The following is a 12,968-nucleotide window of genomic DNA, read 5'->3' as shown; positions in this document are numbered from 1 at the left end:
ATAGAAAAAGAAGCACTTCTCGCAGTTTCAAATGATGATGTAATTACGCAATTTCAAAAGATGAAAAGTCGTAGGGCACAGTTGTAAGAGGTAACTTTTTATCATTTTTGTATGAAATTGAAGTTAATTATTATTTTATTTTATAATGTGCCCCCTATAATATATTTTTCTGCGTCCGCCGCTGACCAGAAATCAACAGCAAGGGCCTGTTAAGAGGGAGACGATCTGCTGTTTTAAACAATACAAGTTTCTTTAACAACTTAAAAGACTTTATTTAACCTTGAAAAATCCTACATAATAGACTAAAAATAACGTTACCCAAAAGCATTTCAGTAAAAGAAAGAAAGAAGAAGGTGGTGTTGGTTTTCAATCAGAACAGGGCAGAGATCAGCAAGACGAGGGTAGAAAGAGCCTGCTAAGTAGTGGTGGTCATGAAGAGGACCAAACATGGTGAGGTAAAAAGAGCCTGCTAAGTAGTGGTGGTCATGAAGAGGACCAAACATGGTGAGAGGACAGAAGGCTCGCGGAAGGATGCAGAAATGGTGGTTCGTTTGTGCAGGGACAGAAGAATGAAGGTAGAAATTATAACAGAGTGGAAGTGGTGGCTACCGGCAATGAAGTGAGAGCATCGACAAGGATCATGACAAGCAAAGAGAGAGAAGACGAACCCTTGAGCGTTTCAATGTAGCCTTTCAAGTTCTAGTATATGCATTTGGCTCCTGATTTAAAGGAATAACTAAAAATTGTTGAAATGCATAAAAATAAAAAGACCAATTTGCCTTCACATTTAATGCATCTGTTGGATGGCCATTTGGTCCATGAGGAAGTGCACAACACAAGATGAAATCCATGAGGAAGTGCACAACACAAGATGTTCTACGTAATAAACAAAGCTTAAGCCATAAAAGCTCACTTACCACAAGTATTAAGGGGCCGTTTACCAAACACTTACTCGGTTAAGTGAACACCGAATCATATTACCTTACTGGATGAATATGGTAAGAATCAAGAATCTTACCCAGTAAGAACAAGACAAGAACCAAGAGTCTTACCCGGTAAGTGAGGGCAACGACTCTTACCACGGTAAACGCTTACCAGGTAAATTGTTTCATACAATACCGTTTTGGTGGAGTAAAATCTTATACGGTAAGTAAATGATAGTGTTAAGTTTACCGATAAGCACTTACCGGATAAGTGTATGATAAGTCAATAATTTACAATTTGTTAAAAGACCGGTTATTGGAAGAATAGATTTAGAACTAAAGAACCCGTTATGCCGATCCATATAAGTTTTGTGAGAGCTTACAACTGCACAAACAAAAGAAAAGGAGCTTCCTTCAAAAGCTTTTCCACAAACAAGCTTTTGAATGGTCAAAAGGCCCTCCAAAAAACTCTATCTCGGATCCTCCAAGTAAATGATAACATACCACAAAACACAAAAATCAAACATACCATATGCTTGCATTAATACAAGTGTAAGAAGAAACTTAACAAGGTTTTGGTCAATAACTCCACATAAAAACCAACATAGATACCATCAGAAATCTACAAGTAAAGCTTATAGAACCATATATTGCTTCAATAAAAACCAAACGTACTCGATATATCCCCACTCAAAGTACGGTTCTTTCAGCTCATGTGGATAAGACATATGCAGATTAAACTAGAATCCAATTGTAGTTACTTCACCACAAATGTTCACAAACCTTTTACCATACCATACTCAAGGCCAAAAGAGTGTAAACAAAAGGCAGCCATAAATCCAAAACAAACAACAAAAAGGAAAGAAACAGAAAACAGTAGTTTTAGACACAGCAATTGGCTTCATTTGCACCCCCAAAAGCAAAGACAAATAGGCATACGCAATGAAACCAAAGCATTACTACCCACATTTCATGGATTATTTTAGATAATTAGGCATGTAACAAAAGCACCCCCCAAACCAGACCAACCAACTAAACTACCAATTCCTCTAAAATCTTCACTCAACTTAATAGGATGGATGGAAATCCTTCTGCACCCTACTTAAACATTATATCATTTTAGAGCCAACCATAAAAATATTTACTTTTCAAAGAAGCAGAAGAAACCTCCAACTGCTTCGATTTTCCCCCTTTTTTTCTTCTTTTTACAAAAAAGGTACACATAGCTTTAACTGATAGATACCATGAAGGGTAGAAGGGTACTTTCAATCAAGCCCATTCGAAGAACTGGCAACGAGCACCTCTAGCAGAAGTCCAATTCCCGCACCCAAAGAAACAGCTGCCCTGTTTGGGTCCTGGTTTTCGGACCATCCCTTTGCTGCTTTTCACGCCACAGTGACAGCAAGGATAAAACAGTGGGAAGAAGTGCAGATCTTTTGGTTTATGAGGCAGGTGATGATGGTATGGAGGAAAAGGCATGTGTCCAACAGGCTGCTGTTTCCAAGTGAAAGCATGGTGTTCAGTTGATTGGCACATCAAGGAATTGGTGATTGAGAACTTGAAACCTTTGTGCATGAGGAGAGCAAGTAGGCGGGCGGTATTTTTAGCGTCATCTAGACCGCAGTGGGCTCGACCCTGCCACGATAGACCGGCCATCTGGACAGCTTCCTTCAAATTGCATTTTGCACCACCAAAAACCTCACAGAATGGAACTTTTAAGTTGATCCATCTAGCCAAAACCGAAAAACAAGTTTGTGTCAGCAGTAAGCACAAATAAGATTGGTTCAAACACTTCCGTTCTCACATTTAGGTGTTTGGTTTAACTTTATGGAAGTGAACTCTCGTTATGTGAAGCTTGTATGCCAGATTTGTGCCAGACCAATTGAAAATTACAGAAGTTTGAGAAAGACAGAAAATTCTAACTTGATAACAATATAAAATGTTCATTTTGCACGCTATGTTGGTGACTTTCCAAACAGTTATACCAGACGAGCCCTTGTATACAGTTCTATGAAACTAAGAAACAATGTGGTTTTGAAATTATGGCAAGAGCCTATCTTACCGGTTAAAATAAGGAGGCTTACGAATTTTCTTGAATCTGCATTCTGATTCCAACATGACACGACAATCCCAGTTTGACCATGTAACGACAGCAAAGTTGGCATTTTTTATCCCCTTCTTCTCAAGCCATTTGTCATGCCGAAGGAGAGCTTCACTAAGAGTAACTCCTCTGTCCACCTGGAATAAACATGCATCCACAAATTAACCCTCCATTCTGCTTTCTACAAAATAAATGGAGGCGATACAAAAGCAAACAAGATAAGTTGCCCCCAACGGTGGTGTCACATGTTCTGTTTTTTCTTTTATTGACAAGATAAGTTGCCCCCAACAGTGGTGTCACATGTTCTTTTTTTTTCTTTATTGACAAGATAAGATGCCCCCAAAGGTGGGGTCAAAGGTTCTTTTTTTTCTTTATTGTTATTTATTCATTTTCATTTTTTTTCTCTATTGTGGCTTCCGTTTCTTTCCCGCTACTGAAAAGCAATTTTTGGAACCATCAAATCACAATTTTCACCATGTAGGTCTTTATGCAATCTATCACTAGTGTACGAAGGAGACGGTCATACGCTGTAGTTGCAACTTAAAGGAATTCTGCTTTAGAGAAAAAACTATGGGCTATAATATTTAGCATAGACAAAACCAAGCAGTGCCAGCACATTCTTTAGCAATTTTAATTGATTCACTGACATGATACAACGGCAGTAATTGAAGAAAGCAAAATGCCTAGCAAGATAAGTTGCCCCCAATGGTCATACTGTAAACAAGTTACGATACAGTTTTATCTTCTTTTTTCTTTCTTGTTATTCATCAATTGTCATTCTATTTCTTTTGTGTAATCATCTTTTTTATAAAAGCACAAGCGAGACTAGTTTATCCAATTGATTTAACAGCTTAACTAATTAATGGCATAAATCAATAATGTTGGAAAGAGCATTCAAGTGATGAGCAATGAATAACATTTACAAACATAATTAATGATATGAATAACTTTAGGATAAACTTGAAAATACCTGAATTTGTTGTATTCCGGTCAAATCCTTGCAAAAATCACTTAGAAGCTGATTGCATGTTGGACGCACATATGTTTGAAAACAAGCTTCCAGTTGACCAGTCACACTACTCACTATCACTGAAGGGAACTCAATGATCTCTTGGGGATGAGGGTTCCTTTCCTTGTCACATGTAGCCTCAAAATCAATTACCACAAAATAATGGAACTCTTGATGCTGATAATCATTTGGGTAACTTTGAGGGAACATGGTAAATGGAGCATATTGAACTCTATTATTCACCAAGAAAGGATAAAATTGGCCTTCAATACTATTCAACTGGCACAGCTGTGGCTTTTTAATGTCAGGATGCAAAGACCATGAACCAAGGTAGGCTGGTTTTTTGTTGGATTCAATTGAAGATTCAAGTAATTCAGTGGCTACTGTGCGATCTAGTTCTAGAAAATTTGCATGAGTATAGACGTCATTTTTGGGTTCTATAAACCCTTCCATTGGACTCCCATTACACTGCTGCGTCTGTGGGTGTCCATTGCTTGGGAGGCCTGATGCCAGGGCCTCACAATTGGGTTGAATAGTTTCTGCAATCAAAGAATATTTAGAAAAATCAATCATCAGAATATCAATTATGAAACAAGTGTGATCATCAAAAAAAACTTAAACCAATAGTCTTGACAACCAAAATCTAAATTATGAGAAGGGGGTAACTTCTGATAGCATGTTTGTTTGAACCTATATTATACATATGGAAAAACGACACATACATAATTAGCCCTCTAGTTGTATATCTATAATTTAATGAACAGAAGTAATAAACACTAGGTGATGCCAGGTTTTGACCTTTTAAACCAGGCAGTTGCCCCAAAAGAAAAGCTAAAACATGGTATGTTGATCAAGTATAATAAATGAAACCATGTTATACTTTACTAAAGCACCTTCATAATACACAGCATGTTTACTTTAGGCCAGGGAACAGCACTAAACATTTGCGGACATTTGGGACTGTTTACCAAATGCTTACCCGGGTAAGAGCTTACCAAGTCGCATTACGTTACCATATGAATATGGTAAGAACCAAGAATCTTATTGGTAAGAGCGAGGCAAGGACCAAGAGTCTTACCCGGTAAGTGAGGGTGATGACTCTTGCCACGGTTAGCGCTTCCCTGGTAAAATGTTGCATACGATGCCATTTTGGTGGACTAAAATCTTACCCAATAAGTGATAGTGTTGAATTTTACCGGTAAGTGCTTACCGGGTAAGTTTTTGGTAAACGGCCCCGAACGTCACGAACAAAATCAGAGCTGATATCAAAGCTACACAAACCACTTCTATAACAACAAATGCCATAAAGATTATGTCTCGCACACCAAAGCCTATAATCAACTTTAAGAAAATTAAAGTCAAATGCACATACGTCAACAAGAACAACACATGGGGATCAGGGAATGAATATGCAGCATTGTTTCCACCATAAGCAAAAAGGAGACACGTGGAGAAAGCAAGTGAGCCACAGTGGGCATGCTTATCTCATAACTCTATCCTCTTGCTTATCAATATTATATTATAAAGCATTTGACCAAAACTCTTAAAAACCATTTTTTATGCATTAAGTACTGTTTATTGATGCATATTACTTAAAATTCAAGATTACAAGTAAATTGTATGCAAGTACAATTTATTAAAGCTCCATGTTTGAATTTGTGTAACTAACTACAAATAAACATAATCAAATAGAGGATAAACATCTCATTTTAAATATAAAAAATCTAGAATATAATTAAGATAATCATTGAATTCTAACAAAATACTTAATTATTATATTTATAAAAAATTATATTATTAAACCAAAAATTAAAAAATATGAATTAAAGAAATTACACAAAAAAGAGAAATTTTAAATTGTTAGTTTGATACTAATATCAATATATTTTTTTCAAATTTTTATGATATCTTCATATTTATATTTTATTCAAAAATAAAAACATTAACCTTTTCTCAAAACCACATAAAACCGTATTATAACATCGACTGAGACAAAAAAAAAACGAAACATTAAAATCAAGATGTATCTCGCTACATTGAGCAAGTACCCTTCTAGTTTTAAGAAACTTCATAACTATGCATAATATGCTAACACTTCATGGATACCGCTAGGACCTTTCAGAATTGCTATAACAGTCCCCTTTTCTGCTAATGATAAGTGCATCATTGGGGGTGGTCTAAATATTCTATAAAGTAGATGGACTCGTATTGAATTAGCATCTGCAAATAACATTACATATTAAGAGCAGGGATATTGCAGTCAACAATATTCGTATTTCATTATGTATTGTATGTTATAAGATCAAGCTAGAATTTGAAAAGAAATATCCAACTTAACTCTACTTATAGTTCCTCATCAATTGTTTCTAATTATTTCCCTCCCACCTACCTCAATCTATTCCCCTGAACTCCCGCTCCTAACCCTGAGATATGGCCATGGCTGTTATAATTGGTATCAGGTTGACTTGTGCAGCTATATGTTACATCACTCAAATTCTAAACTCTAAAAAGCATCGTTCATTCTATAGTTTAATTCTGTAATTCAACCAAAAGCATGAACTCATAATTTCTTTCATTCTGCTTATTTGTTCCATTCAGCAATGACTGATAGCAAAATGAGCAAGATTGAATTCAACTTGGCATATTTTGAAATGTTGCACCAAAGATATAAAATTAGATAGCATATTTACTCCTCAGGCAAATAAATTAGATTAGATAGATGGATATTAGGATATATCCACTCCTTGATTCGCTTCAAATACATCGGATCTCAAAGCCAAATAGGAAGTGGAAGTTGTTCATACTGTCTAGGATAATAATGGCAAGAGGCAAAGTTATGAAAATTTCCAGGCATCCAAATCACACTCAGGGTGAACGAGCAAGAGCATTGAAGAAGGAAGGAAAAAAGGGACGAGTTGATGGTAGTTTTCTAAGTTCGAAGTTAGGGAAGAGCCCTAAGACTAGTTGAGCTACTACAGAATACTTTTAACATTTACAGCATCACTAGTGGCAGCTATACAACTACAGAGTGGTCAAGGAACCCTAATAAATCCTACATGGATCGTAGAAGAAGCAATTACTTGTGCTTAACACAAGATATTTAGGTATATGACCTTGAATCAATTTTTAGTCAGATCCATGACCTTATCATGAGTATGGTGCCAATTTTCTATTAGTAGGCCAAGAACTCTGCCTAACACATAGATCGTCACAGCATTTCCTGATCAAAGCGTTCCTTGTCGTCCTAGCACACACCAACTGGCATGGTTTTCCCTTAATGTAGGTTTAATGGCAATTGCCTTGTAATTTTGAGTGAAGCCATATGACTTAGATTGGAAGAGGTTTCTAGAATTTGTCATCACTGTAAGCCCAAATTTACTTCCATAAAAATTTAAATACAGAAACAAGACCTCCTTTACCTAAAAAATTAAAACCCCAGTTTAATAAGTCATGTATCGAAGATGCATTAGAAAACTCAAAACTCACATCACAACAGTGGATATGCCTCGTCTCATCATCAAGAGCATCTCCACTCTACACTCATCATCAAGCAGTGCGACTCCAGTTCTTCACCTTTTTTTCTTCTCCTTCCTTCAATGTGCAGATCTTCCATCTTCTTGTTTCTACGTAGGAAGCCTGATAGTTGTTTTCTGCTTTATGTGCTTGATGTATAAATTATAGGCTGTAAGGACTATAGTTGATATATCATGTTTGAATGATAAAATGTAACCATCAAGTATTATCATGTTATAATTTGTTGAAGTGGGGAATATTTTACTGGTAATTAATATCTAGTAGTAAATATTTGATGGTTCGATGGTGATATATTGTATTGAATAGAATCAAACAATTTTACACATACAAATAGCATACAGCGAACGCCTTATTTTTAGTTGATTTGTTTTTCTCACTTATAGTGCTATGACATGCTGCTCATAGGAGAAATTCTGAGGCCCAGATAGAAAAAGGAGTAAAAGGACTTTTGCTACTAATATGATCTCATGAATTTTATGCCAATAAGCAATGAGGATGAAACAGGCACATATGCACAACCCTGAAAGTTCGATGAGGTAGTAGAAGATAAATGAGGATATAAATGGAATAACGATTTTTCTTGGTGCTCAAAGAGTCAAAGTCAACAAAATATCAGCACCTTGATGGTAAATGGATGAGCGACCAATAAATGTTCTTTATTATGGTGAATGAGAGAGCATTCGTAGCTTCTTGGACCCCTCTCCAGCCTGAAGACTAGGTTGTGCTCTAGAGTCACTAATCCTCTAATACCGCCATGGTTGTGACAATTATCTTCTACTATTAGACATATACCAAAGGTACTAAACAATAACAGAAGAAAATTAAAGATGCAGCACAGAAGGCAAAGAAACCTTAAATCTCACAATAAAAGAGCTACATCTCTTCTCATCTCTCTTCGGCTCTCATTTTCCTCTCCTAGGCTAAGGAGTTTTTAAAGTTTCTCTCCCTTAGATCGATCATGAACCAACACTTTCTTAGAGACCACATCTACCATATCCCTCATTGCCCTTAAATTAGTAACACCAGCAAGGGATGGTTCTGGATGCAACATAGATCCTTCATTGCCCTTAAATTGTAGATGCATACATGCAAAAAAAACTATAAGACAATCATGGCCCCTGCCTCTCTCCAATATATGCACTTATCTTCCTCTCCCCAATATACGCACTTCTCTCTCTCTCACCAATAAAAGAACATAACCAGCATCAGTACAAATCCAAGACTCGATATTGCTCCATAACTAGATGCAGTACAAGAACCAAGGGACAACCGGCCAACAACTCTATTACCCAAGTCCTACCAACCTGCTAGCAAATTATACTATATTGACAGTTTCATTGTGGTAAAAACTGCTTGGGAATTCAGGACACATCCAAGCATCCTATAATTCTTTTAACATATGACTACCAACCCACGAAAAAAAAATGAATGGCATTGACAAGTTCATTGCCTAAACATCTCGGGATTACAGACGTCAAGAGAGGTAAGTGTGGCCCAAGGGAACATTGACAATCATGTTTGACATATATTAAAATCGGTGCTATAAGTGAGAATTTGAGAATACTAGAACTTAAAGTAGTTAAAGTAGTGTGAAACGTTTCATAGTAACACCAGATATCATGTGTTTGGCATGATTAGATAATTATTTTTGGAATAAACACTCGAGTGCTACCGAGTTGACCAAGCTAAAGCCGCAACACATATTTCCATAGGTTGAGAATTAAGAGAGATCATTCTTTCCAAGTGCTTATTAATACTTCAAAGAAATATACAACTGTGAAACATGCACCAATCACACCCAAAAAGATATACCAGGTCAAAGAAGACCCAAGGCATCCAATTAAAATCATTCTAGCAAGTGGCACAAAATGAATATGATGTAAATCACAAATAAAAAGAGCATGTATGCATGAGTATGCTTGCAAAAGAAAAAGGTCAAAGGAGCAGCATACTCCCTTTGTCCCAAAGAGAAGACACCGATTAGAATAACCATATGCACATCATCCCCCTAAGCAAATATGGGGAAATTGCACATAACAAACACGTGAAATTTAATTTTTGCTAAAGACCCTCATAAAATAGTCATAACCCCTCTGTCAGGGGGTGAAGTTCAACAATTACAATTCCATCCATATTTAAAAAGAATGAACAGCACTCGCCTTTGTCTGAGTATAACACAAAGCATCATTATGCAAAGACACTTTTACCCTAGTAGTGAGGCCAAATTAACTTTTGGCCAAATAAATATTTTGCTTTTTTCCTCTTCCATCTTCATCTTCAACCTCATCACATCACCAACACCTACCATAGCCACCATCAACTATATCAATCATCAGCCACCACCGCCAATCACACACTAACAGTTGGAATTCTATTTAAGTATAAAATCCCATTTTGAATAATCTATACTTTTAGAAACATTAAAATTCCTTCAGAAAAAACTGAATACCCAAATCTAAACACTCAAACCTCAAACTTTTTTAGTTTTGATCAGCAACTAAAATGTACAGTTATCAACTCAAGCTCAGCTTAAAAATATAAGCAACAGACCACAACAAACATAATTAAAACACAATCTGTGCAAGGAGAGAACTCTTGTGCAAAGTTAGATGATATTAATAGTTCCATAATGAGATTGAAGGCAAAAATTAGAACTCTTTTTGTTGGTCATGTGTTGTGATTTCTGGTACAGGCATCTCTATGGGATTAAATCCGGAGTTATTGTGAGATTAAATCGGATTGCAGGCTGCAACTCGCCTGCATGAAGCCGGAATCGCTAGTAATCCACACCTTCCTCCGGCTTATCACCGGCAGTCTATTCAGGGTTCCAAACTCAATGATGGCAACTAAACATGAGGGTTGCGCTCGTTGCGGGACTTAACCCAACACCTTACGGCACGAGTTAACGACAGCCATGCACCACCTGTGTCCACGTTCCCAAAGGCACCCCTCTCTTTCAAGAGGATTCGTGTCATGTCAAATATAGGAGGAAGCTGTGACATGTTCACTAAAAAAATTGTAGTTCTTGGTCTGTGAAGATGCGCTGTTAGGTGTATATGATGTCTATATTCTTTATGATTTCTTTGAGTTTATATAATTTGAAACTGTTTGGGCCTGGGTGCTGATTTGCAATCAAAGTTTGGCACAGTAACTAAAAGGTCAAGGGTGTAATTTACTCTTTATTAGTAATATTATAAACTAGTAGTAAGTTCACTCAGCATTATTATTTCACTTTAGGCAAGGGATCCATAATTTGGTATAAACCACAGGGACCAACAGTGTAATTTACTCTTATTATTGTTGTTATCATTATTATTATTATTAATTACTATGAAGTTTACATTGTTCAGCAGGAAACATATACTGAATTATATTACATTATATTGCAGTCTGCAAAAACACAATTTCTAACATGAGTCAAAATTGCTATATGTCATTGTCTTTCAACAGAGTTGACTATTGGACTAACTTGGGCAGGGCCTCTGATGGCAATTAGTGCAAGAAGTTTAAGTGCAAGTTTCCCTACATACACTTAAACAGGTGAATCTATAAGGAAGCCTTTAAAAAAGAAGAGATTCTTAATTCATTCATGAATTGTCTTATATTAGATTTCATAATGGGATGTCATATGATGTTCTTTATGTTGAAGAAATAATGAAAGATTCCAAACATCCTTTTAGAACGCAAGTATAACAAAATTAAGGATGTCAAATGTCATTCTTTGAATTCCATGTTCATACTTTAAAAAAACACAATAACTTATGGTGATTCTCTGATTTGACTTTTCTGTCATCATCTCCCCTCTCTTTTCTATTTGTTGTTACTACAAGAAGATATTGTAATCTTCACCTAAGGCTTGCCAAACAGTCTAACACCCAACATCTACCCCCTCGGCATGCACATGCAAGTATGCCATTGATCTGTTTGCTGGCTCAGTTAAGTTTGATCCATGCATAGGTCTCCTCGTGCAGCTTCGTAAATCTTTAGCAACTACATCTCTTACACCTTCAAGAAAAAAATGAGAAAGGAATTGGCTTTTGCATGTTTATCATCTGGAATGATAACCACAAATCCTTAAGTGGCTTCCCACAGGTATCTTATCACATGGTACCCCTCTTAAACTTAAAAGAAATATCATTATACTTTATCCTACTTATACCGGCATACTGCAGTCTCAGAAAATCAGCCATGTGGACATCCTAGCGGTGATCAGACGGGTTAAACCTAGTTGAACTAAAAATAAGACAAGATTCACATGGGATTCCTTGAATCAAATAACCTTCAGAATGTATAAATCCCTTGAGTGGAGTACTGTAATGTCTAGGTTTTTAATAAAAGCTAAGAGTTGTTCGTTGAAAATCATCTCCATCACGTAAACATAGTAAATAGTTGCACTAATGAATCTCAAACATCCACGGAGTAAGTTCAATCATCCACTCCAAAAGGGGCTATGATCATCCAGACTACCTAGGACAGTTAAAAATAAAAAAATTACGTATTCAATTAAAAGACAAAAGAAAAGGCACTCAACCCACCTCTAAATAAACCATATTACGACTGTCTAGCTAACTGTTACAAAAAAATAATCAACCAAAAACAACAATATGTTGGTGAAGTTCACGAAAAGAAAAATAAAACTCATAAACTGAATTCCGGGATCGTGTAATTCCAGTATGAATTCATCCAAGAGAAGTTGAAAGATAAGCAAGAAGATAGTTATAAAAAAAACTAGGTCACGTATCAAACCTTGATTGTTTTGTATTGAAGTCATGATCAATAGAGTAGTTGAGATCCACAAGAAAGTACATCAGATCCCCCTGATAATTTGTTAACCTAAAGGAAAAATCGCAGAGAAATATGAGAAGGGGGGAAGTTGGAAAAGAGAGAGAAGAAAAGGAGAAGGAAAAAAGAAGCCCTGCCTGCCTGTATTTTAATTTGTTGAGTAAAACGTAGAGGTGTTTGTATGGAACTATGGATGTATGTATGTATGTAGGTCATCTCAATGGCATTGGCAATTAAGTAGTGGTGCCATGTGGGCCGAGCATTTGCCCACCCACTCCTCTTTCTGGATCTTGGATCCACCAAACTTGTACCCGAAGTAACTCATTATTTAATTATAAAAACGTCTCAGATAATCATATATTTTTGTTATAAGGCAAGTCAATAATAGTCTAAAAAGATTTAATGATAAAGATATTAGATTAAAACCCAAAGATCTCGTGGCTATTTTGTTTAATGATAGTCGATAGTTATTATTCATTGTTAAATGGCTGTTTTGTCCATTACCGACATTATTGACTGATTTGTTTCCATTTACTTTAATTCAAGTAAACATCTTTTTTTTTATATATGAGTATTCTAAGATCATATTAGAAGTTAAATATGATTTATGATTTGATCT

At 36.1% G+C, this 12,968-nt stretch overlaps 1 protein-coding gene across 2 annotated transcripts; it reads right to left on the bottom strand.

The window, feature by feature from the left end:
• Nucleotides 1-1,547: 1,547 nt before the first annotated feature.
• LOC112519054 (ERI1 exoribonuclease 3-like) lies at nt 1,548-12,552 on the bottom strand. 2 transcript variants are annotated; one of them, XM_025126990.1, is made up of 5 exons: nt 12,487-12,552; nt 12,314-12,400; nt 3,995-4,572; nt 2,986-3,161; nt 1,548-2,652 (listed from the first exon to the last, which is right to left on the bottom strand). In XM_025126990.1, the coding sequence occupies exons 2-5, from the start codon at nt 12,336-12,338 to the stop codon at nt 2,193-2,195; spliced, it is 1,239 nt and encodes a 412-aa protein (XP_024982758.1). In that variant the 5' UTR covers nt 12,339-12,400; nt 12,487-12,552; the 3' UTR covers nt 1,548-2,192. The 2 variants fall into 2 exon arrangements, with proteins under 2 accessions (XP_024982758.1, XP_024982759.1); XM_025126991.1 differs by lacking the exons at nt 12,314-12,400; nt 12,487-12,552 and adding an exon at nt 7,520-9,355.
• Nucleotides 12,553-12,968: the final 416 nt, after the last annotated feature.

This window comes from Cynara cardunculus (genome assembly GCF_001531365.2).
Source record: "Cynara cardunculus var. scolymus isolate 2C chromosome LG 10, CcrdV1, whole genome shotgun sequence".
NCBI classification, from domain to species: domain Eukaryota; kingdom Viridiplantae; phylum Streptophyta; class Magnoliopsida; order Asterales; family Asteraceae; genus Cynara; species Cynara cardunculus.
The sequence above is the reverse complement of the archived record's forward strand: the minus strand, read 5'-3'. Positions and strand labels throughout refer to the sequence as shown.